This window comes from Haliaeetus albicilla, chromosome 8, assembly GCF_947461875.1.
Source record: "Haliaeetus albicilla chromosome 8, bHalAlb1.1, whole genome shotgun sequence".
Classification (NCBI taxonomy): Eukaryota; Metazoa; Chordata; class Aves; order Accipitriformes; family Accipitridae; genus Haliaeetus; species Haliaeetus albicilla.
In genome coordinates this window covers 10364115-10391272 of record NC_091490.1, presented here as the reverse complement: position 1 = coordinate 10391272, position 27158 = coordinate 10364115, and the positions used below count along the sequence as shown (strand labels likewise).

The following is a 27158-nucleotide window of genomic DNA, read 5'->3' as shown; positions in this document are numbered from 1 at the left end:
TTAAATCCATAACTTAAAGCATTTTAATAAAAACAAAGCAAAAGACATTTCATAATCCATCCACTGGCACAATGTATAAAATCTTTTAAATAACAACTTTAATATTAGTCACAAAATACAGCATGTTGTATAAAAATAGCTGTATGCACACTGCTAAAAGATAATGTAAAACCGCTCTGAATAGGCCATGCAAAGACACTCAGCTTTGACCTTTCAATTTCCAAGGGCATGTTGGATTTGCTACTTTATTCCTTCTCATTCTGCTCAGGATGGTTTTGTGCTGGCACTTGGGGGCCGCCTCCGCCTCCCCCTCTCCACCCTGCACGCAATGCCCTGGCAAAGGGTTTCAGAAGTGGCCAGCAAGTTTAAGGTGCATCATGTTGGGCATCTTAGCAGCCCAGTTTTCACAGCTTATGTTTCAGAAAGTGCTCAACGTCCATGTCCTTCTCCATGGACACCTCACCTTGGTCACCCAAAATCTTCAGCTTTTCAGCCAGTACCCTTCCAAATTACTCCTGACCTCTGGTGCATCACAGTACTAAAACTGGGAGCTAAAATCTAGACACCCAGCCTGAGATCACTGCAGGTGGCAGAATGCAACAGCTGCAGCACCATTTTTGTATAGATGTACCTCTGCATTTGATAATCCTAAATTATTCAGACACCAAAATTCACTGAAGTCTGTCCATTCACATTAAGAACTCCAGGTAACACACACAAAAGCACTTGGAGAAATACAAGTTTACAGAAAGGAAGGTATAACTGAGGATAGCATTAATATATAAAAAAAATCTGGATACTAAACAGAAACTGTTACATAAACAGTCTGTTATACTGTGGCTATCAGACTTAAGACTGTAACTGCCAGAGAAGGGGACATACTGGACACACAAAAAAACCACTAATAAAAAGCGAGATTATACGGAGTACATTTTAGTTAAGAACAAAAAGGTGTCAGATAAGAAATAACACACCCCCAGCTTTCATCCTACATACTGACACACAAACTATCAACAGGATTAAAAAAGCAACCCGGTCCTCTTCATCCCTACAAGCCTGAGTGATCCTTGCACCTTTACAGTACCATCCTCACAGTCTAAGCCCAGCGAAGACAACAGAGACAGATCCACCCAGTCATCACCTTCATTTCCTGAGTCTACAGAAAGAGACAAGGGCACTGTTGGTTGAAAACAGTCCCTGCTGCTGACACTAGCAGCAGCACCTCGCAAGATGTACCATCAAGGAGAGCAGCCATAGGCAGAGAGAGGCTTGATGCTCTGCTGGGCAAACCAAGAAAGTTGGTTTTTTCTGATGCTTTCAAGTTTGCATTTTAAAGCATACTCTTCTAAGAAGAAAATAAGGAAAGCTTAGTGATTTATCACCTCAAATAATACAGCAGCAAACCCATCTTCTCCAGTTTAAGAGGATCAGTTAAATTATCCTAATGCACCAAACCTGACAGGCAAAAAACATTCCCATAAAAAGCTGTCCCCTTAAAGTTACAAGTCACATCACAAGAGCAAGCTTCTAATCAAAGTGTCAGAAGCAGAGAAGCTTTTATCAGTGCTGAAAATCCAAATAAGAACACAGGCTGATCTTGCCAATCCATAGCAGGAAAGAAGTTTAAAAGGCTTTATGAGGAACTGGCTGAAAGTCACTGGTTTTGGTGGCGTGCGTCATTGCTCTGCGCTTGGCGAGGCGGGACTTGGACGGTGGAGAAAGCTTCATGGAGCACACAGCATGGGCAACGTTCTCCTGCTCTGTGCTGAGTTCATTCTCATGCTGAGACAACTGGCGGTTAAGGGCTATAGCCTCAGCAGCAAAAAGCGTCAGGTCTTTTGTGCTACTGTTCCTTTCAAGGGAAAAGGAGAAAGCAGTTACAACATGTACAAAGAGTCACTTCACGTGGTTACCCTCATGGCAGAGTATCTTTTTCCACGAAGTTTTATTTCTCCTATCAAAACATCAACACAGCATGCAAAATGACCAGTTAATATTTGCATCTCTTCTCATTGCAAGGACCAGCAATACATAACAAAAACACTCTGGGATTTTGGAAAGAGCCGCAGTTCTAGTCCTCATTCTGCCAAGTACTTCTGATGTAAACCCGGGAAGTCACCTGATATGCCATGCTTAATTTCTACATGTTATAAAAGGATGGGCATATGGGGCAATACTGTTGTCTTCAGAGAACTGCAATCCCACTATAATTGCACATCTGGCTTAAGGAAACACATTTCTGATGGGAAGAACCACCTGGAATTGCCAGTGGCAGACACGGAAATAGAAACAGAGATATGTGACTCGGGCTCTCTGGCATACAGATCTGCCATCAAATCACTTAAAATGAGGCTTGCCCGGCTCACAGTTAAATTGATACTGTGATTACCTCCAACTACAGTGGAAGTCAGATCCACGTGTATATGATGATTATTCACCCATCAGAAAGTGGTGTCTTTGGGTAATGCATGCCTTTATGCCTTTTTTCCCCTCCTGGGCAGCGAACTGCCAAAACCATTATTTCCTGTCTAAGATTAGCACTGCACCACAGGAATCCTCTCCAATGCCTTTCCCACAAACAAGAAAGATTAGATCATAAAGAAAAATCAGAGCTTTAATATTTCTGATGTTCTTAACGAAATTAGTGCTGCACATTTATGAAGTTCCACTCTCCACCAGGGATCTTACCCCCCAGTTTGTCACCTCCTATCTCTCCCTATTCTTTCAGTAATGATTCTTGGCCAAGTTTACAGACATTTAAAAAAAAAATATTACCTTTGAAGAACTTGAGGGGTAGGTAATCCCCTTTCAGGAGCCTGCTAGAAGAAGCAGTTAAGAAAAGTTAGTTACGTATTAGCAGCTGGGAACCAAGCTTTCCCAAGAGCGATAAAAAACAGGCGATTCCTCCAAATCTTTACAACTAACAGATATTGCATATAAACTAATTCATTGTGGGTTTCCAAATTACTGTTGGTTTACAAATCACATTTCATAATCTGTCTCCCCTCACAAGAAGATACCACAGTTTGCAGGTATAAGGCTAAAGCTTTGGAAGCTCTCCAGAAGGTCTATCCCTTCTTTCCTGAACTGGGAACTAAAGCAAAAGAGGACACTGCTGTTCTTTTAAAACCCCTATCTACCAGCATTCTGCCTTACTGTATTAAAGAGTAACATGATTCATGTACTGCAGTGCTTGGTATTCACAAGAAAGCCATTTAAAATGCATAAAGCAATAATTAAAAACCAAACAAACAAGTAAAAAACCAACCAAACACTTAAAGCTTGACAGACTCATCCAAATATTTAACACACAGAGCTCCAGAAAGAATAAAGCCACTGTGTACCATTTAATTAATCAAGATAAGAGCAGTAAAACATGTAATGATGCTATTAAAAGTTCGGAAACAGGGAACAGCTTGTTCGTCACTTTTAAAGAAGAATAACCCTTAAAAAAAAAAAAGGGGTATACATACTCCTTGAACCCATGAATGTTGCAAAACTTGAGCAGCACTAAGTCGTTCTTTGGCGTCACAAACGAGCAACTTTGAGATGAGATCTTTGGCCTCAGAGGATATATGCGACCAGTCCTTGTCAGGAAATTCATACTTGCCTTCCTGAATGCTCTCAAAAAGCTTGTTCTAGTAAAGGAAAGTGTCTTTAATTTAAATAGCAACTAGAATGCAACGGAAGACTTCTCAGGTGGGATTCTTCTCACTCAGTTTTATCCACCTTGTGTGGTGGGTGACAACTGAAACCATCCAGTCTCCTTATGGAGTAATAGAGAGTGACAGGCAGCTCCAGAGAGTGATTCAGCACATCCTAAGACAGACATGATACACTGTCTGCTCAAAACACCTTCCCCCCCATCCTCCCTGTAACAGTGCAGCCAATATACTCAGTTTTTACAAAGAATAAATTCAGACTGTGCATGGAGACTCTCTGGGGCTCAACTTATCTGAGGAATTGTGGTGACTACCATAAACCAGATCAAGAATTACAGAATAGAGAAGGATTGTGGGATAGGGAAGAGGACATAACTGGTTGGGTTACAGACACAGCTCTTCACTGCTGGCATTATGACAAGTCTTACACTCTAAGTTCACGGGGCAAACTACACTATCCCACATATGCCCATTCTCCCACACATGCACATTCACCTGGCAAACTCTGCAGACCTCTCCTCTGTCCCAGCCACAGTCTGTGCCACAGTTGCCCACAAAAGGGGGGTAACCACTGAGCATGATGTACAGGATCACTCCCAGGCTCCAAAGATCACACCGCTTATCGTAGAACGTGGCCTCCTCCATGAAGACTTCGACCACTTCGGGTGCCATGTACTCTGCAGACCCACACTAGGAAACCGAATTCAAGCAAGTTTTCAAAGGGAGGGTCAAATCAAAACAAGACTCAGATTTATCATTCTCCTCTCTTTATAGTAGGCAGCTTGGTCTAAAAGCAGAATCAGTCATCAGGGACTACTGAAGTTTACTACTTGCTTTCACTGCAGGTCTCATTTTGTTAAGCCAAATCACAACTGCTGCATCCCTCAAAGGTTAAATGGAATTGCCAAGAGCTTTGAAACATTTTGTGAGCATACTGCACAAGATAAAATTAACACATTTCAGGTTTAAGGACTACAGAGACCTAACAGAAAGCAGAAGAGTTCATACTGTTCTTTAGCAGAATCATAAACTGTTCCATACGAATCTATGATCCTTTATACAGGCACAAAATATTAATTTACATATTTCCAGTTGTTAGATCTTATCCATTAGTTACTAGCCTTTTAGAAAGTGAGCAAGTATATCATGGGAGGTGATTTCTGTAACAGACTTCCGTAAAACTGTCAGATTTTTCTTTCACAGTAATGCCAAAAGCATAGCACTGTGGTTTTTCAAACTAACGTGTATTATAAAGCCACACACTGATTACAGAACTTGCATTCCCCTTAGCTTATGGGTCTTAGCTACAGAACCCAAACATCGGGAAATGAACACAAAACTAAGGTTCAAACTAAGTCCATAAGCACACAAAAAACCTCCACAAAAAGCTTCCTCATTTGATGGAGTAAGAGATGAACAGGATCAATGTGTTACTTTCTGGCCAACAGGAGAATTAACATGGTGAGCTTCTGTGCTTGTGTATATATGTTCTATGACTGGGAAACCAAGACAGTATCTATCACGTATACACCCACTTTAAATGAACTATCCACCACTGGGTGTAGTTGCAGTAAGCCCTTTGGAAACTCTCCTCTGGAGGTAAGAAAAATTGTTTTATAGTAGAAGAGAAAAAGCAGAAAGCCACAGTAGGTCTCTTACTGGTGTTGTTAATTCAGGAGTAGTTATTGGAGTACACGCACTGTTCAGCTTCACCCCACTACCAAGATCAAAGTCACATATTTTTACTGGTGATACCTAAAACCAAGGACAAAACAGTTAAGAGGTCCAGAAGACTGGGATTAATGCAATAAGTATGAATACAGCACCACATGGAAAAGCCCAGGACAGAACAAGTTGTACTAGCAGCAGGACTAGTGAAACCCAGTCACTTACAGCTATATTCCACTCCTTGCATTTGCTTCCTCTGCCCCAGTTGCTCCCATGCTGCCAGCATCTGACCCTATTACAATATTTTTTATTTGGCTAGGCAAGAGCCAGTACACATCAGGGCAGTTTGGGAACTATACCTATCGTGACCAGCTGGCCTGTAAATGTTGCTTGTCCACCTGGGTACTGCCTCAGAACAGATGAGGTGCTACATTGTAATTGCTATGCCCTCTGTAAGAACAGTTGGCTTTTTATCTCTTAGCCAGATGCTTACATTTTTACAGCTCAAAGAAGAATTTAGTCTCTTTCAGGCTTCAGTTCTGTTAAATTTAGTTGAAGTTCACTAGTGGGTTCAAAAGTTTCAAGAAGAGAAGAAACATAACATGAGGATTGTTTTTGGAAACAGAGTTAAAAAAATACACTTCAGGTTAAGAGACCAGAGTAGCACCTTTTCTGGGGATTCGCACAGGATGTTTTCAGGCTTCAGGTCCCTGTGAGCAATACCTAAACAAGAGTACAAATGTTCATTAGGGAATACACTCTCCTGTTTTATTTCTCATTACTTCTCTATTAGAAGGTGGCCTAGGAAATATTCTAGGCCTGAGTTTGCTACACAATCCCCTCTTAATGATACTGCAAATAACTGCAAAGTGTATTTGTTAAAAGTCACTGTTGCATCCTGCTATACCTTTATCATCCTTTTATGTACATGAGAGTCAGTCAAGCAAATAAGAACCTGCTAACACTGGAACTTTTTGGCTTAGCCCAAATTAATTATGTTAATTAAAACCAGCTTATTAAGATGACTGACCTGTAGGAAAGTTTACTTGTGTACACAGTTTACTCAAAAGATTTTTGTGCCTTCTACAGTAAGGTCCTTCTTTCCAGATGGATCAACTGGTGGTTCACTGAACTCCTACCAGCACAGACAATACCTGAGACACTCTGCCCAAAAAAACCCCTGAGTTCCCAGATGAAAATACCATCCTTTTAATGGTGAGGTACGTACTCATTGCTAAGGCAAAAGAAAAATTAAAGAGTTTGGTTGGAGATGCAGAAGAAAAGCTAAAGGAGAACAACCAAAGGGCTTCTTCATTCATTCAACTGCTATCGGAATAGGCAAATCCAACAGGGAAGCATAAAGTTATCTATCTGTGCAATTCACATGCAAGGGTGGTTCTGTGTTGTCAAAGCAGTTCTTCAAATGCCTAAACACACAATTTCTGGAATTTCACCATTTAATATGATCAAACTTAATGGGAAGGCAAAAAATGAGAAGCAAAAAATCAAATCAAATGAGCAACTTAGCTGTAATTTAACTGCACTCTAGCCTTGCTTAAAAAAAAATTACACTCCAAACACACTTGATACCACTTCAGAGTACAAGAAAGAAAAATATCCCACCAAATTCTAGGTAAGGGAGCTTCTAATGACTTTTCTTCAGCACACACCACAAGACATGACTGAAAATACAACATTAACAGCATAGCATAGCATCGATCTCAAGGAATCAGAACTTTCACAATCATGCAGTTCACGTTGCTTATGCATGGAAGATGGCATAATGAATCCGTCAAGATGGCCCGTGCTGACATTTACAGCAAGGCTGACAAAACTCCCAACAGTTGGCTTGACTTGCAATGTGAAACCCAACAGCACTTTTTTCTATTATTGTTTGAATTAAAATGTCTGATTATATAACATTTTATTTTCCAGTTGCACACAGCGCTGAGGAAACAACTGCCTTTAAACACTCCTCCAGTGGATTATTACCAATAAAGCACACATATCCCAAGTGGGCGTAAGGCAGTATTATCATCCAGCTGAGTTCTAAACTACTCCTAGCAAAAGAATTAGTTGTCCCGATTCAATTTATTTTTTTTTAAAGCATCTAGCTATAGCACTTCACCAGTAAGCTGTGCAATAAAAATGCTTTAATTTCCTGTTTACTTTAGTGTTCTGTATGCTACTTACTAATTATTTTAATGTCACACGAAAGAACCATAAAGAGGACAATAAAATGAAAGGGGATGTTGTTGCAGCTGATTGTGCAAGCCATGTCCCCACGTTCTAAGGCCATTTTAATGAATCACTCCCCTCTTGTTTGGGGAAAGGGGAATTAAAACTAAAAGCTGAAAGAGAACTACAGAAATACATTAGCTGAGTCAATATTAAACTTCCTGAACAGTGTTCCTAGACTTTCAGCTGTTAAGCAACCTACTATAGCCCTAACATATCAAGGAAGTATTTCTCCGCATGTTCAGCCCAAGTTTCCTGTTCCTTATTCGCCCCGTATCCCAAAGTCAAAATCTTCTAAACACAGCTATTCAAAGAGTACATTCTCTGCAGGTTTAAAGTTGAGTTATCACATAGACAGGCTATGAAGATTACCAAAAATCTTAATCAAAACTAAGTGTGTTTCCACATTCAAATTAACTTCTTATAACATAGTCACAACATGTGACAAGATCCATATTCCTCAGGTTTACCACTTTCTTTATTCCCTATGCATTACTACGCTTTTCTTTTTAATGGGTTCAACCTATCGAGGTACCAATGCTGTAATTCCAACTCAAGCATATAAGCAGTACTGTGACTTAGAAGTAAAACCTACAATTAAACATTTATTGAACTGAGGCCAGTACTAAACAACTTAGACAGCAAATGTAGATCTGCTGAGATCTACCTGGCTAATCAGGATGGCAAAATAAGTGGAGAGAAAAATTTATCAAAATAAATAACCAATAAACATAGCCTCCAATTACATGCCATTCTATTCAGAGGTAGTCACTGTAACATTAACTGAAGTTGCTTTATCTATGCAAGACCAGATAATGATGACATAGGAAAGATTTTAAAGGTATCTATCACATTCAACACGCATGTACGCTCTGGGATGACCATAATGCACACAGATATTTTGAAATGAAACAGAAGTACTCCCAACTAGAAAAAGCAGCAAGAAAACATTTTAACATAAAAGAACTCTCTACAAACAGAACTGATTTTAAATCTGAGCAAATTCCAAATTAAATTAATGCACCTTCAAACAACGACTATGGTTCACTTGTAGGTCTCTCAACCCAACAGTGGGGGTCTAAATGTAGAGACCAAAAGCTACAACAAAGAGGCCCTGTAACCAGCAGAAATTCTGGATAAATACAGAAAAGCATCTCTGTAGACCTGAAAGAGGAGGAAATTAAAAAGAGTATTAGGTCCCTTTTGAGTAACCTTTACATGGTGCTCAGGTAACAAGAACAAGCAAACAGATTCAACCCTAATGTTAATTCTCCCTGGATGCTGATTTAACTTTTCGTCAAAAGTCTATACCATCTTAACACAGCTGATTACTTAAACTACCACATTATGAAAATAATATTATAGAGGAAAACAGCACAAGTCATCTGGCATTGCTGTAAATAGAAATGCTAGCAAAGGCTGACTACTTACAGATAAAATGTGCTCCATAACCTAAGTGTACAATATCAACTAGTAAAGATGGAGACAGCCTTCTCTTACCTTTTGTATGAAGAAAATCCAGAGCAGAGGCAATATCTCTCACCACTTTGCTAGCTTCTCGTTCATTGAAGTGCTTCCGCTTTTGTATATGGGCCAGAATTGAACCTGTCAGAGTAACAGGTGAAAGGGAAAACCTTAGTATGAATGCTGCCTGGGCTGAGAAAAGGCTTTGTCAATACAAGGATAAAAAGGCAATAGCCACTACTAGTCTGCCATAAAGGAAGAACCGATCTCAGTGTGAACAGGGCCAGAAGTAATTTAGGAGAGTTATTTGCAACTAATATTCTGTCCTAGTATGTTTACATGGCAGAAACTGAAGTATCACAGTCCCATGTTTTTTTATGAAAAGAGCCTCAGAAAATAATGATGAGCTAGTACCAAGTATCATGAATCCATAATCTCATTTCTTGTATTTTGTAACAGCCTTTCACAGCAGGCAACTTCCAGGGACCAAACAGGGGAATGACTAAGCAGAAAAAGGTACAACTGAGCAGCTTCAATACTTAAGCATGCTAGAACATAATTTTTCAAACACTGCAGCCCTCTAGTTTAAGCACAGCATGAGGGGCAATCACTTTTTACTGCCCCAGCACTGACTGGTCTGTTTTCCACACGCTGTGAACAGTAGAAACTTACTAATAGCACTAGTAGAACTCAAACATCATCTAAGGATGTACATAGCACTTCAGCAAAACCCACCCTCCCCCAGGTCACAGGTGGCCATGCTCGAACTAACACTCCTCATTTTGTGTAACATGGCAATTGAGACTCTGCACTGAAAGTCAAGTATACACGTTTTTTTGTCTCAACACCATCAAAATAAAAAGACATTCTACTTTTAAATACACATTAAAATTCCCACTGACATCAAGGTAAGGCTCATACACTGACTTAAGGCAAAATTTGCCCAGGGAAATCTGACAAAAGACCTCTCAAATATGAACATACTGAAGGACTGGTATCTTGCATGCAAAGCTCCACCGGTATCCCTTTAACAAAGGATAAAGGGAGGCTTGATTCCTTATCTTCTTTAAGTGAATTCCATCAATCTTCTCAGAAGATTAAAAATGTCTTAAAAAAACAATTAATGTAGTCCACAGAGATCCAAGCCCACTAAATAGCCTTACTACTGTCTTTCATTTTCTTACTCAGAGAGGTATGTTTATAAAAGCAATCAGGCAGAGAAATTCAAGAAGTAACTGCCATTTGTTATTAGCCTCCAATACAGTAAACATTTTAAATCTCGGGTGATTTAATTTTTATTCTTCAGTTCTAGGTGTGGAAGGAAACCTCCCATTCTCTATTGTGGTAATTCCTATTCTTATACCATCAAAGCTGCTGCCACTCCTCCACAGCAAGGATTCAGAGAGGAAACCAGAAAGACAGTCAAAAAGAAGAAAGATGGACAAAAGACTCTTTGGATATGCTTTGATATGACAAAAGACTCTTCAGATATGCACAGATATGCTGTGTCAGATGGGTGGAGGAAAGCCACTTTGGACCAGGCTATCAGATTTCAAACACAGGTTTTCCTTGCCAAAAACACTTTCTAGTTTGCTACAGATTTCTTAAGGGCACTGAGTTCAAAGGGTTTTCCTGGTATAGTTGTTCTTTACATCTTTTGAAAGTAATATCAGTTCTTGAATGTTTCTATCCCTGTGGAAAAGACCCCAGATTTTGCAGGAAACAATACTAAGCCACCTGAAGTGCTCATTTCACCCAGCAGGTTTATTTCAGATTACCCTTCTGAATAGAGCTGATGTTCCAAACTCTCTCAGATAAGAATTATATCAATATCAATGAAAACATACTCTACAGACTTTATATTCAGCCCATGTAGAGGAATCCCACAAACAGAAAGAATAGCAGGGCACTCCTGCCAGTTGTTACCACCTCTTTAGTATTCAACAGAGAGAAAGCATCATATAGCACCTCCCAAAATGCATTTCAGAGAGAAAAAAAGAAAGTGGAAAGGACTCCTAAATCATGCAAGTTCAGTATAATAATAAGATGGATTTTAACGTTTTCAGTTATAAAATGTTGTCAGGCAAGGATGTTAAATGGCTTCTGCATATCATGGTGAACTGAACCCAGCTAAAATGGGAGCACAGCTCCTTCAGTTACCACAGCTACACAAAGGCAAAGCTGTAAATGGAAAGCCCAAGTTATGCCCCAACATTGTAGGTAACATCAGTATCTGAGACTACAGTTACTGAAGTAAACCTTGCATTGAAGATTAATGTTCTCGTTCTTGCCACCCATGCTGCTTACACCAGAATCTGTAGTGCATCAGAAGCTGGTCTGATGCTAATTCCCATTATTTCTTCCTTCAAACCCACATACCTAACACTACAAATGCTGAAATTTTTCAAAGAGAAAACCAGTCTCAGCCCTAGTTGACCACTGTAAAAACACTAAGAGAGGGAAGATGATGTAGCTTTATTATCCTCTCAGCAGCTGTGCAGGTACACTGACAACCATAGTCCCACAGTCAAAGGAAAGGGTTAACTAATGGAAGAATGTGAAGATGGGAAAATAGACAAATGCAGATTCATCCCAGTTGAGCCCTATTTGAGCTAATTTGTCAGAAAAGTCTGTGCATTAAGAGGAACAGTGTTAGAGGAAACCACAATGAAATGATGCAGTAATTTTAAGGGAAGGTCAACAAAAGCTTTTACTCAAGAAAAAAAAAACATGTCCTTCTCTTTTTTTAAAAACTTCTGCATCTATACTGAAAGAATTTGCTTTTCTTGCCCATATGGTTTGCTACTGAAAACCTTCTTGACCAGTGACAATAGATGATGTTCTATGGACAGAAGTATACTCCTTCACAAACTCAGTTTTTCTTTGAAGGGTGGGCCATACTTTTAACTCATGGTTTTGCACAGTCATGCAATTAATGGATACTGTAATTATGCTCAATGCAGAAAAATGTGAGAAAGTCCACAAAGCACTTGATGTAGCCTTCTCACTCCCCAGGTGAGTGTTAAATGCTAGAGACCAGTGACCACACATGCTCACTTGATTGGCCCTCAAACAGCCAAAAGCAGACTGCTCCACAATTACAGCAACCTGAGGCAGAAGCGAGATGGTTTTTTGCAACAGTACTCCATGAGTTTCAGGAAACTAAGTCAATCCTATATCAAGGGAAAATGCTACCAGAGTATATAGATGCTGTACTAAGATCGTGCATAATATCTGACATACTGTGTGTCTCCCCTTGCCTGAAGGTACTGTGACCTAGTAACTATATTCTGAAGCTCTTACTTTAACAGAGCTGACATTTCCATCACTTAACTACAGAAAGGGATTCCAAATGCATGACCAGACTCACCAATATTCAAGAATAACCATACTTCAAGCTTTGTATATTAGTTCCTCTACTACTTCTTTGTCTTAAAATTCTCAAGCATTTAAAGTAAGGTCTTCATTTTCTACTTTAAAACACTGAGACAAACAGGACCAAGGCAATTCAATGAACAAAGGCACAGTTACTGCACAGTACCTCCTCGCAGCTTCTCAAAGACAAGGTAGTATCTTGTGTCGTCTTCAAAAAATTCTATCAACTCCAAAATGTTCCTTAAAAAAAAAAAAAGAGAGAGAGGAAATAGAAGAAACAGGCATAGAGTGTAAACAGAGCAATGAAGAGTTTCAGCATGGATAATTAGGAAGTGCCAGAAGTAACCAAAAATAAAAGTTCTAATTAAACAAGTTGCTTTGGTTGCCTATGGCATTAGAACTACATTTCCAACTCACACTGAAATTTAAGCAGAAGAAACAGGCCAAACACCAAAATCAGACAGGATCGTGAAAGAGTTCCGCCACTGCTCAACTGACAGGAAGATAACTGGTAACAGGTTGTATGTAATAATTTAGAACACTGCATTTGTGCTGAAGGCAAGAACAACAACAAAAAAAACCTAAATCTGCATTCTTTCTCTCTGGAAATCACAAGGCAGAACACACAGTGCTTGAAGGAGACAGGCACCTGTCACCATGACATTAAATCCAGCGCCTTAGTTACCATTTTTAGACTAACTCCTGTTTAGCTAGTGTACAGTCTTTGCAGCACAAACGCCCCATGTTGCCTTGAGAATGTCAAACGTGTAAGTCAGATTCTTCTATACTTGCAGTACACACAAAATCCAAATTCTGCATGTGGTGACGACAGCTTGAGTTTTTCATCAGTTATCTACTGGATGACCATATGCTTTTAACCACACACAGAAGAAAAACGTAACCTGCTTCTCTACAGCACAACTTAAGGCCATGAGTTTGGTAAACAAGTTTGGTTTTAAATTATCTTGAAGTGTTGTACTAAAAATTTGTAAAAAAAGGCTCAACATAAGCTGCACAACTGCAGTATAGATAACAGCTGTTGTATACATTCTAGATTAACACACATCTAAAGAACTAGTTTCAGAATTGGCTTAAACTCATCACAGAGCATGCTGCCACTGGCTGTGTAGCCTCTCCCTCCTTTTCAGACACAAGTAGCAGCTTTAAAGTTGCTTCATCCTGTGGCTATGTGAAGTCAGCACACATCCAAATGAAAACTAAATTAGCTTTTGGCTGATCTAAGGGTTCCAGTGCAAAAGCAGGACGGCTGACACAAAGAGGAGGACAAACCACACATTAAGGAAAGGAATGGCAAGTCTGTTGCTTTCAGCAGCAGCTGGTATCAGGTCAGCTTTTGCTGATGGTGAAATCACAAGGGAGAGTGTCAAAAAGTTCATTACCCATTCAGACAAAAGCCATGCATCACTGAAGCACATTCAGGCTACAGTGAGACAGTTGCTAATTGAGTTGTGTGACTTTTAATTTGTAAATATTTCTCTAAACTTCACAGGTAAGAGAAGGGAAAATTCTTATTTTGAATAAGAATTCAAGTCTAAATTTCCACTGGTTTTAAGGAGACTACTGCAAAGCTCCTAACTTACTCACACATAAGAGGCTTAAAAATTTGAAAAATATTCAAGATACTTTAAATAAATAAAACAAACACAAGACTCTATACTTACTTGTTACCCTGACACTGGTACAGTGTTTCTATTTCACGAAAAACCCGACTCCGACTATGCCCAGCATTTTTTTCAATGATCTGTGGAAAGAGTTAGAGCTCATATTTGAAAAATTACTGCAGGAATTGTGCACGTCGCTCTGGAATTAAGTAACTGATCTAAAGTTTGAATCTCAGGCATGCCCACCAGACAGAAACACTCCACCTTTCTTTGTTAGTTTAATTTATCATCCAGCATTCATTTACAGTGCCAGCAGAGCTCTGGAAGGCATTCAAAGGACAAGAAAAATAAGTACAGGAAGATAAGAAAGCAACTAAATCCACATGTTACACAGTCACTGACCTGATACCACAAGCTTTTTCTTGCATCATTCTAATTCTGCAATATGCAGAAAAGGATATCCTTTTGAGTTCTAACAAAAATAGATTTAAGTCACATCAGACACCAAACAGTCAAAAAGAAGTAAAAAGTACTAAATTCACCACAAAAAGAGTTTGGTTCATAGTGCAAACTTCATGGAGACCCAATAATAGGACCTAATGTATTAAAGAAAACATACATTCAATCTCAGAGCCCTTCTGTACTGCCATCAGAAGTCACCTTCCTTCACACACTCCTCAGGCTGAAAGACAAGGACAGGGGCTTTCCACAGAGGCTGAGACTGAACGATTGCTACGTGAACTGAAAGCTCATGCCATTACCCCAAATACTACCAACATCTGTATCCAGTATCGGTTTCTCATTTTTACAGCCAGAGTTCTCTGGTACAGAACGGCCAACCATTCACCAGTATTACATGACACTTGGTATCGAATCACATCTAATTCTTTATGTAGTGGTTTTTTTATTCCAGACTTTCAACAATTCTACAAAGTACACACAAAATTACAGAATCTATAGGACTAGACTTTTAAAGGGATTTAAAATTTTCTGCCTATGGTTTCTCCAAAAGAATCGGGCATAAAGCTTTCTTATTGCTATTATTTGTGTCTGTAATTAAATGGGGGACTCGGGATAACCACAGATCTGTAAACGTGCCCTAACACTTAATATTATGATATTACAGAAGATTCATGACCATCAAAAAATAAGACACAGCTTTACATGAACTAAGGGCAGTAACTGATTCTCTCCGAACTTGGAGCAGCATTCTCAAAAGCTTGCATTATTTGGTAGGCCGTGCTAGATAATGACTCAGTCTCTTTCATAAGAAGAGCTAAAAACTGGTAGGACTGAAATCAAATCAGGACATGAGAGGAAAGAGAGATCTTGCTCTGAGATCTAACCATCACACAGTCATTTACTATTTGTGAATTCTGTCTGCAGCTGATAACACCAGCTCACTCCGGAGGCACAATACTTAAGATGACAGATATCTCAATAGTTATAAAGCAGGCTCATTTCAAGCATCAAAAATTTTCTAAAAGGTTTTGCTATTACCCACTCTATTACAGGTTTTCACTGAGATACTAGGAGGGAGAAGACATGTTACAGACAGAAGTGATGCCACTTTTATTCTACACTTACTTTTACTGCATATTCTTTCCCAGTTTGGAGGCTGACAGCACCCTGAACTTTGGCATATGCTCCCTCACCAAGAAGCTCAGCAGTCAGCTTGTACAAGTCTGCCAAAGAAATCCAGCAGAAAGGACACATTAGCCAAAGCATTTCAGTGAACAACATCAAGACAAGCTATTTATCTGATGAGCATCCCTCATATGACAGCAACTGAAAAAATTCCCTTGGTAATGAAGACAGAAAATAGATTTATGCAGTATTAAAGTAGATGTGCCAGCCTTAATTATGCCTCATTTTTCACTTCCCCTCTTCCAAGTACCAGGAAAATTTAAAGTAGACTTCATTCCAGCATCAAAATTACAAGTTTGTTCATACAATAAACATTTTATATCTCAGCAATTGCTATCACCTCATCCACCTTCCCTGTCTTCATGTAAAACTCGGAACCAATTTTTTCACGTAGAAAACATTCCACTCCTTGATCAGAAAATGGCTACCATAAAACACTATCTCTGCAAGTAGATTTTATAATTGAAATTTGAATGTTTAAACCTAGAAGACTGCTACCTCTTGATTTGCAACGTACCTGACAATGCTACTTGCCCACTAATAAGTTTCATACTGGTCAGCTTTGTTGCACTGAACTGTATTTTACCTTCAGTGCTTCACAGTATTTGTTCTCACATCTATTCAATCAAAACATTTTGATATCAACATTGTTCCTTACAAAAAAAAAAAAAACCCACCAAAACACCAAATCAGATTATAAATAGGACTCATATTTCAGCACTAAGATTAAAAAAGAGACTGAAGACCAAAATACAGGGGATAAAGAAAAACAGAAATGTTAACTTAGAAAGTTTGCCAAAAAGCACTGTTTAGGTAAGAAAACTGAGAACAGCAGAGGGAATACAGACCATTACAATTAAAAGCTTAGAAGTTGCCACCAACCTTCAAACTTCCCAGGGACATGATCTGTGGCTCTGGTTCTTTTTTTCTTTTTCCTTTTCCCACTGTCTGCTATGGGGAGAGGCTGACTGCTGACCATCTCTGTGTGGCAGAACATAAAGGTGCCTTTAACACGTAAGCAATTACTTTAGGAGAAAATGAAAGTGATCTTATGTGTTTATGTTCTTAAGCTATCCAAAAGTTTCTCTCCTTGTCTTCATCACAGGCTGCCACCTCTCCCCCAAATATCAGAGGAAACCTAAAAAGACAATTTGGGTGCTAATTAACAGCTGTGGGGAGGTTTGATAAACAAATGTAAAAACAGAAGAAAATAACTATGCATCTATACTGAATCCTCCTCTCACAGCACAGTAAGGCAAACCATGGGAACAACCTCGTCAACAACCACCATGAGCTACCCACAACATAATGCATGCCCTGATGCAAGACAAGATTTACAGCCCTCACAGAAGCACTGTTCTTTGAGCTATTCTACTGTTTTACAAGTAGATTTTTTTCAAGTCAGTTTAAGAAAATGAGCTTCCAAAACAGGAGGAAGGTGTGGGGAAGTTTCAAACAACCTGGTGAAACAAAGCAACCACAGGAGTTACCTAGACTGCTTCTTTGACCTGTTAAGTTTACGCTGCCAAAAGGCCAGAAAAAAACCCACATCTCAGAACCATGATGTGCCTTTCTAAACCCCAGAGCAGTGGATAACTTATGCTCCAAAACAAGCAGTGTTTATGGCATTTAGATATTGTTTTCTGCATTACTAGCTGCAGATATTACAAGAGCCTAGTCAGAGATAACAATTCAGTGACGCGAGAGAATATGGCAGAAAAAGAAAACACACCCATGTATTCTTATGGAAAGCCTAAATAAAAACATTGCCATACACTTTCTCTGCCAGAGGCTGCTTCATACAGCTAACCTATCTCCAAAAAGGTTAAATGATTCCACACTATACTCACATGCGCACTTCTCCACACCACCAGTCACATCCTGCCAAGTTGGCCCTAACAGTTAAAAATCACAGCTCACAGTCTTTAAGGCAGTAGCAAAGCACTGCTAAGACATTTTACAGCCAGGAGGATTTCTAAGTAAATTCACAATTAAAGATCTTGTACTACAGAAAAAATAAATCCCTAGAAATAGCGTAATTATGAGAACACTGGTAATGAAAGAAGAGCAAGCCCTAAAAACGACGACGGCAACTTTTCTAGCAGTTCTCCTTTAACAGACAGCCTTTGTGAATAGCAGTTTTTCCGCCTTTCACTGTTTGTAAAGTACTCTCAAAACATAGGAGAGACTCGGAGGCAGAAAATATTACACAACAATCTACCAATACATGAAATACTTTTTCTTTGCTTCATTGTATTTTTCTTGCCAATATCTGTCAGTAATAACTATTATGAGTGTCACTTAGAACTCACACCTTGTCTGAAAATTTAAGGTAAGTGCTGTTTTGAAAGCCCTTTCTCTTTAACAACTTACTGAAACACTTAAAAATGTATCACTCAAAGCCTTAAGACAATAGTAAATCCTCATTTTCAAGTTTTAAGCAGAATGTGTTAAATCATCCCAATGGATGACATATGCAAGTTCTTAAATACAGTAAGAAACACAAAAGCATACATTTTACTAACTTCTGAAGCAACAGCTTCTTTTTAAATCAAACTGACACACATACAGTTTTGAATATTAACATAAAGAGAAGGCCAGCCTTTGACAGCAAGTTCCAGCTCGCTCTGATTTCAATTCAGCCTGCATTAGAAGTTATTCAGAATTGAGATTGAAATGACACATATGAAGCTGCTCAGAAATAGAGCTGCTCTGCTTGAAGGAGGTGCTTGATTTCCAAAAGGTGTCAAACAAGTCATTTTAATGACCTGACCTTTTGCAAGTCAACAAGTCATACCTAGACAGGTTCTATTCCATTTCAAATATTACACAGTTTCAGAGCTTGTAACTGACTGAAAATTAGCAAAAAGACAGGAGATGAATCCTGCACCTTAGCACAGCTGACATATTTCTTCATAACCATCTCCAGCACTCTACCAGTTGGTTATGATATTTACAGTCTGGTGTTTAATAACTCACTACATTATTTCAATTCTCTTTAGTCTGACTCAATTCCTAAATTACAGAGAACTGCTTCCTTGAAACCAGGAAGTTCACTAGTCATGTACACAGAAACCAAATTACTGAAAAGCTCATGTTTTCAACCTACAGTCCTGACCAAATTTGCTATCAGACAGGCATGAAGTGTTTGCTGTATTAGATTCTTATTACCCTTCTGGTCTGCTATTTCACATCATTGTGTAGTTTACTTCTGTCAACATAGCTTTTCCTCTAAAGGTATCACAGCTTCATTCTCATTATTCACTTTGTTATAATGAACTGGTACTTAAGTAACAGCTGGTATGACAAGAAAATGTCTTTAGCCCAGCCAAATGCTTGAGGTTTTTCAAGCTTTCAAAGAAATGCTTGTGCTTGTGACCATATACCAGAGTTTCCAATGACACTGAAAGACAGTGTGCCTCAACCATCCAAGCAATGCTTAGGTGTGTTGCATACTGCAGGAATACCTCTGTGGGCTCTGAGGAAGCTCACCCTGCCAGACAGAAAGCTCAGAGACTAGATGAACTGCTCTGGAAGGAAATGGCCCCTGGACACATCAGGTCCAAGATGAACATCCAACTGTTGTTATTTCAAGGTCATTTTACAACATGGCCCATAGCGTTGAACCCCTGCTTCCACCAAACCAACTTGTCCACCCACTTTATAATCTATTCTGTCTGAGTGCAGCGAGCTGGGAGTAGAACACTAGTTGGTGTTCAGAGCAGATTAGCCAAACCTTTGATAAAGAGCACTTCTTACATCCCTCTCGACCATAACAGTCAGACTGTTCTCTAAAGAACTACTGTCTGACTAGCAGTCTGACAAGAGCTGAAGAAACAGGGAACAGTTCAAATTCTGATCTGTCCTTCTCCTCCAGTCAGGTTAGGATTATTGCTCACAGGATAATGTAACCCAGCAAAATCCATACTGCAAGCAAAAAGAGAGCAGGTTTCTGTCTTAGCTGCAATTTTGTTGAAGTCCTGTATTTTATTATCATTGTTATAATTCAGCGTTGAGGCAATATTTAACATACACATTATTCGGAGCCTGTGTGGGAAGGTATAGTTACAGCCTCTCTCTTTTGTGGCTGTGGCCTCTACAACTATCTTCAAACGGATGAACAAAACCACTTATTGTAAAGACTTGCAAACAACACCATGTGAAGAAGAAAAGGAACAATTACAAGTTTCACTTCATCCAGATCTTACATCACCTTTCATCTTGCCTCCTAACACTCCAAACATGCCAAAACCCACTATACCAATGTTAACTCCCCTCTCATTCTAATCTGCTTCCCAAAGGAAGGAAGAGTATATTTAGAAAACACATGTACAGGAAGCACTTGGAGGACACAGTACAGATGCCTTTTTCTATTAAGATACCTTTTTTGTGCGTTTGAATTCAATGGAAGAAAGCAGTATAAGCAGAGTCCAGGTACTACCCCCTGCTTCAAAACTGGGTCTTGCTTGAGACAAGTTGTTCTGCAGCTGGAACGAAAAGGAACACAATTACATTTACATTCAGAAATCACACAAACATTACATACATTTGGGTAGCGCCCAGAGTCTCAAGAGATTGCAAGACCCTGTTGTGCCGGACTTCATGTAAGCACACAGCAAGAGCACACCTGCCCTGGTTTCAGCTGGGATAGAGTTACTTGTCTTCCTAGTAGCTGGTATAGTGCTATGTTTTTGAGCTAGGTATGAGAATAATGTTGATAACACAATGATGTTTTCAGTTGTTGCTAAGTAATGTTTAATCTAAAGTCAAGGATTTTTTCAGCTTCTGATGTCCAGCCAGCAAGAAGGCTGGATGGGCAGAAGAGGTTGGGAGGGGACACAGCCAGGACAGCCGACCCAAATTGGCCCAAGGAATATTCCATATGATGCGATGTCATGCCCAGCATATAAACTGGGGGAGTGGGGGTGGGGGATTGCCGCTCGGGGACTAACTGGGCATCGATCGGCAGGTGGTGAGCAATTGCACTGTGCATCATTTGTACATTCCAATCCTTTTATTACTACTGTTGTAGTAGTACTACTATTAGTGTTATCATTATTAGTTTCTTCTTTTCTGTTCTATTAAACCATTCTTATCTCAACCCACAAGTTTTACTTCTTTTCCCAATTTTCTCCCCCATCCGACTGGGGGGGAGTGAGTGAGTGGCTGCACAGTGCTTAGTTGCTGGCTGGGGTTAAACCACGACAACACCCCTGCATTAAAGGCTTTATAACTCTTAAGTACAGAATGCAAAACACAGTGTTATTTCCAGTGCTCCAGTCATTTCAACTGAAGAGGAGACCCCCTCGTTACAGTCTTGCAAAAACAGTGGAGGGATTTATGGTATTCATTAGTTGTTCTTGTTATACTATTGGAGAACCATAACAAGTTTAGATACAAAATACAGAATTACTCTTAATGGACAAGAATTACCATACTCCTAACCTAGATCAACGCACTGCCAAGATAGAGCAACACAACTACAACCATAACAGCACCAAATTAAAGCATATCTTGAAATTGGTCTTGAAGGCAGCCAAACAGGCTCCAACAGAGCAGGAGCATCAGAAAGCATTTTCTACAGCTGAAAAATCTCCTGAGAACATGTACCACTAGTACTGAATTCACTCCTAGCAAGCAGCAAACAAGGCAATGATGTTCAGGTTACACCATCTGAAGAAAAAAAGAATCGGGAGCCTCAAATAAAGCCTTCTGTGGATTCAGAGGATAGCCATGACCCAGAATTCAATAGATGAAACAAACTCGATGTGCTGGCACAGGATATTTTCAGACCACTGAGGTGGTACCTGAACAGCTGCAATTACCAAAATATTACTGTCCCACAGATACTGCAAAACCAAAGGCTTTTTATTCAGACTGAATAAAAGCATACTGAGGCCTCTGATGAAGCTTCTCTAACCGAGATTTAAAAATACTATTTTGACTAACTGAACAACAACAGGCAGACCAGTCTGCACCTTCTGAACAGCATCCAACTTCTCTGTCGATTTACACTTCTTTTCAAAGCCATTGTTTACTTGTTCAAACAGCTACCACCAGATTAAATAAAATAGTTAGGCATGAGTAAGTCCCTTGATTTCACAAGCGTGACATACCTGTGACTCTCAGACTTCAAATGTAAAAGTGTGTGCTCAAAACTCAAAAAAAAAAGCGCCATTTTAAAGTTTCAGACATCCAGAGTTTTGGACAAAGAAACAAAACAGAACCAGACTTCCATCTCATTTTCCTCCCAACTCAGCTGCTCACATCATTCTCAGACCCTCCCTTCCTCAGCAACACTTTGATTCCTGTAGATGTGGCTCATAATGAAACAGGACTCACTCAGCAGGTGCTGATTCTGCCAAAACCTTCTAGTTGTGGGAAGCTCAGAATAACCAAAGCTACCTTTATAAAGCAACTACATAGTGATTAATTGTGCTTGTAACATTACAGATCAAGAGAAACACAATTTGAAGAGGAAGGATGCCCAATTATTTAGCACAGCCCTGTGTCAAATCCAGAGGCAGATTATTTTAATATTCTTACTTAATACAATACAGAATGAGTATTAACTTCAAATTGTAAGAAGTGAGTATTCTTACAGGTCATTCAGCGTTACAGTAGTTTGCCATAACTCATTCTTAGCTGTCAGTTACCTTCTCATCCCACCTACAAGAAAACTTTTAGTATAATTTAATTCATTAATCTGAATTATCCTGAAGGAAGAGGAACTTAAAAACATTCCAACATCTTCCCAGTAAGATACAGAGCCCTAACATTTTAAAATGAACACTTGAAAGTCCACAGGAAGCCCAAGCAATCTGATTTCATGAAAGAGCAAGTCTGAGAAAAATTATCAATTTTGCCTTATCACAGGTATTACTGTAACACCTACATAGTGTAACAGCTGACACCATCCTTCTAAAATTCTTCAATCTGTAGAAATGGTTACAGAAACCTTTTTCTTTACCTCCATACTTCTCCCTGTGATTCCCTTCTGTCACACTTCTAGAAGACCAGAGATACCTTATCTTCTGTGTATGCAAGTTGCAGAGTCTAACTTTTCGTACTCTCAGCTAGCCACTTCCTTTGCAAACTAAGCATGGGGTTTCTGAGGTAAACCCTCCAGCAATGGGTGGATCTCACTTTGCAGGATAGCACATAAAGTTATTTCAAATAGATTCCTCCACCCCAATTTATTACTTCACCATGATCACTACTGGGGAAGCAGGGAGAACCTTAATGGAGAGGAGAGTACACAGCACTCTCTTACCTCTCCTGTTGGGAGAAAATAGCATATTTTAGCACACATGCTGTAGACATGAGATCTTCTGCTGAGGTCTGCCTATGTTTACATAGAAACACATACGTTTCTTGAAAAGCATTAGTTATCATTCAGAATGACAGCAAAAGAACTGTTATCATCCCCACTGGAAAGATAAAGGCAAACAAGACAAGCATGGTGACCTTGCTATGAATTAACAAGTAAGGATAACAAATGAGACTGAAGGTGGCTTAAAAACACACAGTAATCTTTTTAATTTCTTGTTGTACGACAACCTGCCTCTGAGGCAGCCACATGGATGAAAGGACATAATAGGGTGTATTTCAGGGGGCTAACAAATAAATGTGAATGGTAAGCCTTGTCAGGAACAACATGACACACACACACTGGTTATTCCACGAAAGACCACCTTCCCTCCTTCCACATACAGCAGTACAGCCAAACAAGACATTTAATGCTACTGACCACTGGCAGATGATTCATATTGAAGTTTCCATCACAGTGCAGCAGGAACTGAGCTGCAAAATTATTTTAAACTCCACATCACACACATTCTAAATGAAAAAAGTCCTTGCAATAGTACTTTGACTCAACTGCTCAAAGCTTCTCTAACCCCTAGAGCACTTTTAAATAAAGGAGATACAAAGGCAAGTAAGTTACCAGGGCCACTTACTAAACATCTCTGTCTGATGGCATCAACAACTCTCGGAAGACTGTCTCTGCATTGCCAACTAGCTCCTCTAACCCCACTCAGCTCCCTTACTAGTTTTCAAGTCTAAACCAAAGAGAAAAACTTCTTAGAAGACAACTTTTAATTTCATGCAGATAGAAGATAAGCATTTCCTGCTCTGACTCCACACCCCACAAATGATCAGATAATGACATTTGTCACTGGAAAAAAACTATACAACATACTCCTATATTAGCAAGCAGCCTTGTTTGGAGAGGGCAATCTAATGTGCTTTTAAAGTTTGAAGCAAGACTGATTTTTCTGCCTGCTCCCCTCCTCTGTACTTTCAACTCTAAAATTAATAGTCCATTGCATTTCCACATTTGACGTCACATAAAATTTGTACCAGTGTTTTAACATTTGTTACCAGGAAGGTACTGGAAGGTGAGCGGAAATTCCACACGGCAGCAGTAAATACCTTTTTTGAAAGCATTAGAGAGTACTGATACAGCATTCATACCCTGAAATAATGTCATGATGGACAATGTTCAATGTCAAGAAACTTTCAAGCGTCCAAGGCACCCAAATCCACTTTACCTGGAAGGCTGCCAATACCAAAACCAATTACCTTTAGAACTGCAGTGGAAAAGGTTCAGCTCCACAAGTGTGTTTTGCCTTGCTTCCATCCAGCACCTGGAAGGCATGAAGAGGAGCTCTGTTTTGAAAAAAATGCCAAACTGTAGTTCTTCAAAGTTATCAGAATATATGCCAATCCTTCCAAGCTAATTGTGGGGCATAAACTTGCATGATAAAGAGGCTTTTATAAGCAGTAAGCTCATAAAAGGAAAAAAAAATCTAAACAAATCTGACACTTCACAAACAAGTGCCAGTGATGTCAGGGGAATAGGCTAATTTCTGGCTATCATATGTGCTGTTGAAGCCAGCAGCCGAACTATCACCAGGACTGTACCACTGCCTTGTCTTTGCTTCTCTTCCCTCTGAACTGCCTCAGAAGGTCACCCTGGCCAGGCTAACAGATACTGCAGAGGTAAAGTATAGATTAAATCTAGATAGATTTTCAGTGTTCCCGGGGGCTCATAGGTCTCATCGTTTTATGACAGATGAAAAATACAAGAACTAAAAGATTACTTGTGATCAAATCTAGGAACAGGTTCATTCACCTTTGCCTGCTCCTCTTCCACTCCAGCAATATTCTTAATAGAGAGCAGCCGCCATAGGAGTTTATGGACTTACCACTCTCTATTAAAAAACGCACTATGTGTGAAGTACAGCAGTTTAAGCCTTCGGGGAAGAACCAAGCTCCAAGCGACAGAAACTCCCGGGTCCTTCGGAGAGGGCCCCCAGACCCGAAGCTGCCGGCCGGCGGGCTGGAGGCACTTTACCGCCTTCCAGCCGTCCCTTCGCCACCGACACCACCCCCAGAAACCAGGGCTGCCACCGCTCCCGCCCTTCAAGCGTTTACTCCTCCACACGCCCCGCGTCTCGGAGGAGCCCGGCCAAGCCCCGGGGAGAAGACCCGCGCTCGCAGCCGGGGGAGCCCAGCGGCTCCTACGGGGACGGACCGCTCCCCCTCAGGGCTCGCCTCCCACACCTCCCCTCAGCCGACCGAGGCGGGGAGGACCCCTCGCCGCCGCCACCCCCCCACAGCCCTGAGGGAGAGCCGCCGCCGTCGTCCCTCCGCCCTCACCTCCATGGCGGCCGCCAGCGTCCCTGGGCGGGGGCGGCGCTGCAGCGCCGGGCCGCCCGCCCCTGCTTCTACGTGTGTGGAAGGCGGGGGGGGGGGGGCGCGCATGCGCGCAGCACCGCCCGGCAGCGGGCGCCCACCCACTGTGCGCATGCGCACGGGGAGAAGCGCCACACAGCAGCCTGGGGGAGAAGGGGGATGTTGTGGGGGTCTTCTGGGCCGGGGTATTGCAGCTTGCAATCTTTTCCTTCCCAGTAGAGGGGTATGCAGCTGAGCGTGTCCCCACTCGTGGCAGGAGGGCGCAGGGCCCCTCAGGGCAGGTGGGCCCTGCAGGGACCCTCTGTCGTAGCCTGAGGGTGAGAACCAGGTGGCCGCCATCTTGTATTGGTGCCCCCCATCCCTCGGCAGGGTTACCAGGAAGCGCTCATGGGAAAACCACAGTGATGAACAAAATTCAGCACGTGCTGTTCAGATGATACCTTCGCAGAAAAGACCCTAGTGAGTTAAAAAGCCAGTAAGACACTCGCCTCTGCCTGCACCAAGTACTGTCTCTCACAAAACCGTTAGGGCACAGGAGAGGCGGTAACGATAACTTTCTGGAAGTCTCTTTATCCAGGAAAATTTGTCTCAACTTTGCAAGTTGACACTGTATATGTAATGCCAGCAACATAATGGGTATTTTGGAACTTCATTTCCTTGCTTGCTTTCTCTGCTTCCTGTGCTCCCCACCAGCATTTTGCATGAGCCGGTGATTTTTTCACAGGTTTTCCGTTTGGCCTCAGGATCAACTTAGCGCTGGTGTACCTCGGCAGTTGCTCAGGTGACAAGGGGAAAGTGTCCCTCGCCTTTGCCTTCAGAGCAGTGTGGCTACAGCAGAGGAGTTTGGGGACATTCAGTAAGCCAGATGCACCTTCAAGCAGGCCAGACTAAGAACAGAAAGAAAAAGTAATAACAACCAAGAGCTAGGGATAAACCTAAGGAGGCACAGCATGAAAACCCTACTGTGGGACCGAATGTCCAAGGGACTCTGAGAAGGCAGTGCTGTACACCTCACTTGCTGCTTCTCCTCAGCAGTGGCTCTGTATCCCAGCCTCACTTGCTTCTACCCATTTTGGGATAAATCTACTTCTACGGAAGGACTAAAAGTCCTTCTACATTAGGATGCATTTTCTCATTTTTTCCATGCTCTCTTGAATAATTTAGACAACAGCCTTATTTCCTGCAGCTACCTCCTTACCTCCCCAGAACTGCTGCCCCTTTTTATCTGGCAGTGAAAGATAAGTCTCCTTCTTTGTGGCCAATACAGCTACAGAAGAGGGGCAGCAGTGTGAGAACTCTGGGGCAAAGACAAATATGCTACTCAAATATTTTTAAAAATCTTTTTAAATAATTACTATTGAAGGAGGCTTGTAATTTTCCCAGCTTTATCCCTTTTTATATTGGTTATATTGCCTGCAAATATATTTGACTGGAAAAACAAGCAGGTTTCCTTCTCAGCAGAGCTACAAGGTGCCAGCTCTGCACAAGAGCTCCAAGAGAAAAAAGGCTCACTAATAGCAGAAATCCTGCTTTGGAGTTTGCAGAGGAGTCCCTTCTCTTAGTGTTACAAAGAGAAGCTCTGATCTACTTCTCAGGTGTCTCTTGGGAAGAGACAGTTATCAGTGCTATTGCCCACCATAAGGCTGAGCAGGGAGGTGGATTCATTTGCAGAGAAGTACACCTGGCAAGAAATAGCTCTTTTCCATATCAGCTCGGACTGATGTTTTATAAGGTTATTCTCAGTTTGGGTGACATTTCAGTTCTCCGCTCATTGTGGCAGACT

At 40.7% G+C, this 27158-nt stretch overlaps 1 protein-coding gene across 7 annotated transcripts; it reads right to left on the bottom strand.

The window, feature by feature from the left end:
* MKNK1 (MAPK interacting serine/threonine kinase 1) lies at positions 1 to 25416 on the bottom strand. Of its 7 annotated transcripts, none has more exons than XM_069788809.1 (14): positions 25340 to 25416; positions 24260 to 24346; positions 20059 to 20163; positions 16559 to 16814; positions 15617 to 15714; positions 14090 to 14169; positions 12574 to 12647; positions 9069 to 9173; positions 5998 to 6053; positions 5322 to 5417; positions 4158 to 4352; positions 3474 to 3638; positions 2776 to 2819; positions 1 to 1852 (listed from the first exon to the last, which is right to left on the bottom strand). In XM_069788809.1, exons 4-14 carry the CDS (start codon positions 16671 to 16673, stop codon positions 1624 to 1626), a joined length of 1257 nt encoding a protein of 418 aa, XP_069644910.1. In that variant the 5' UTR covers positions 16674 to 16814; positions 20059 to 20163; positions 24260 to 24346; positions 25340 to 25416; the 3' UTR covers positions 1 to 1623. The 7 variants fall into 7 exon arrangements, with proteins under 7 accessions (XP_069644910.1, XP_069644915.1, XP_069644916.1 ...); XM_069788814.1 differs by having other exon boundaries at positions 2776 to 2816; XM_069788815.1 differs by having other exon boundaries at positions 16559 to 16657.
* Between the last annotated feature and the right edge of the window lie 1742 nt (positions 25417 to 27158).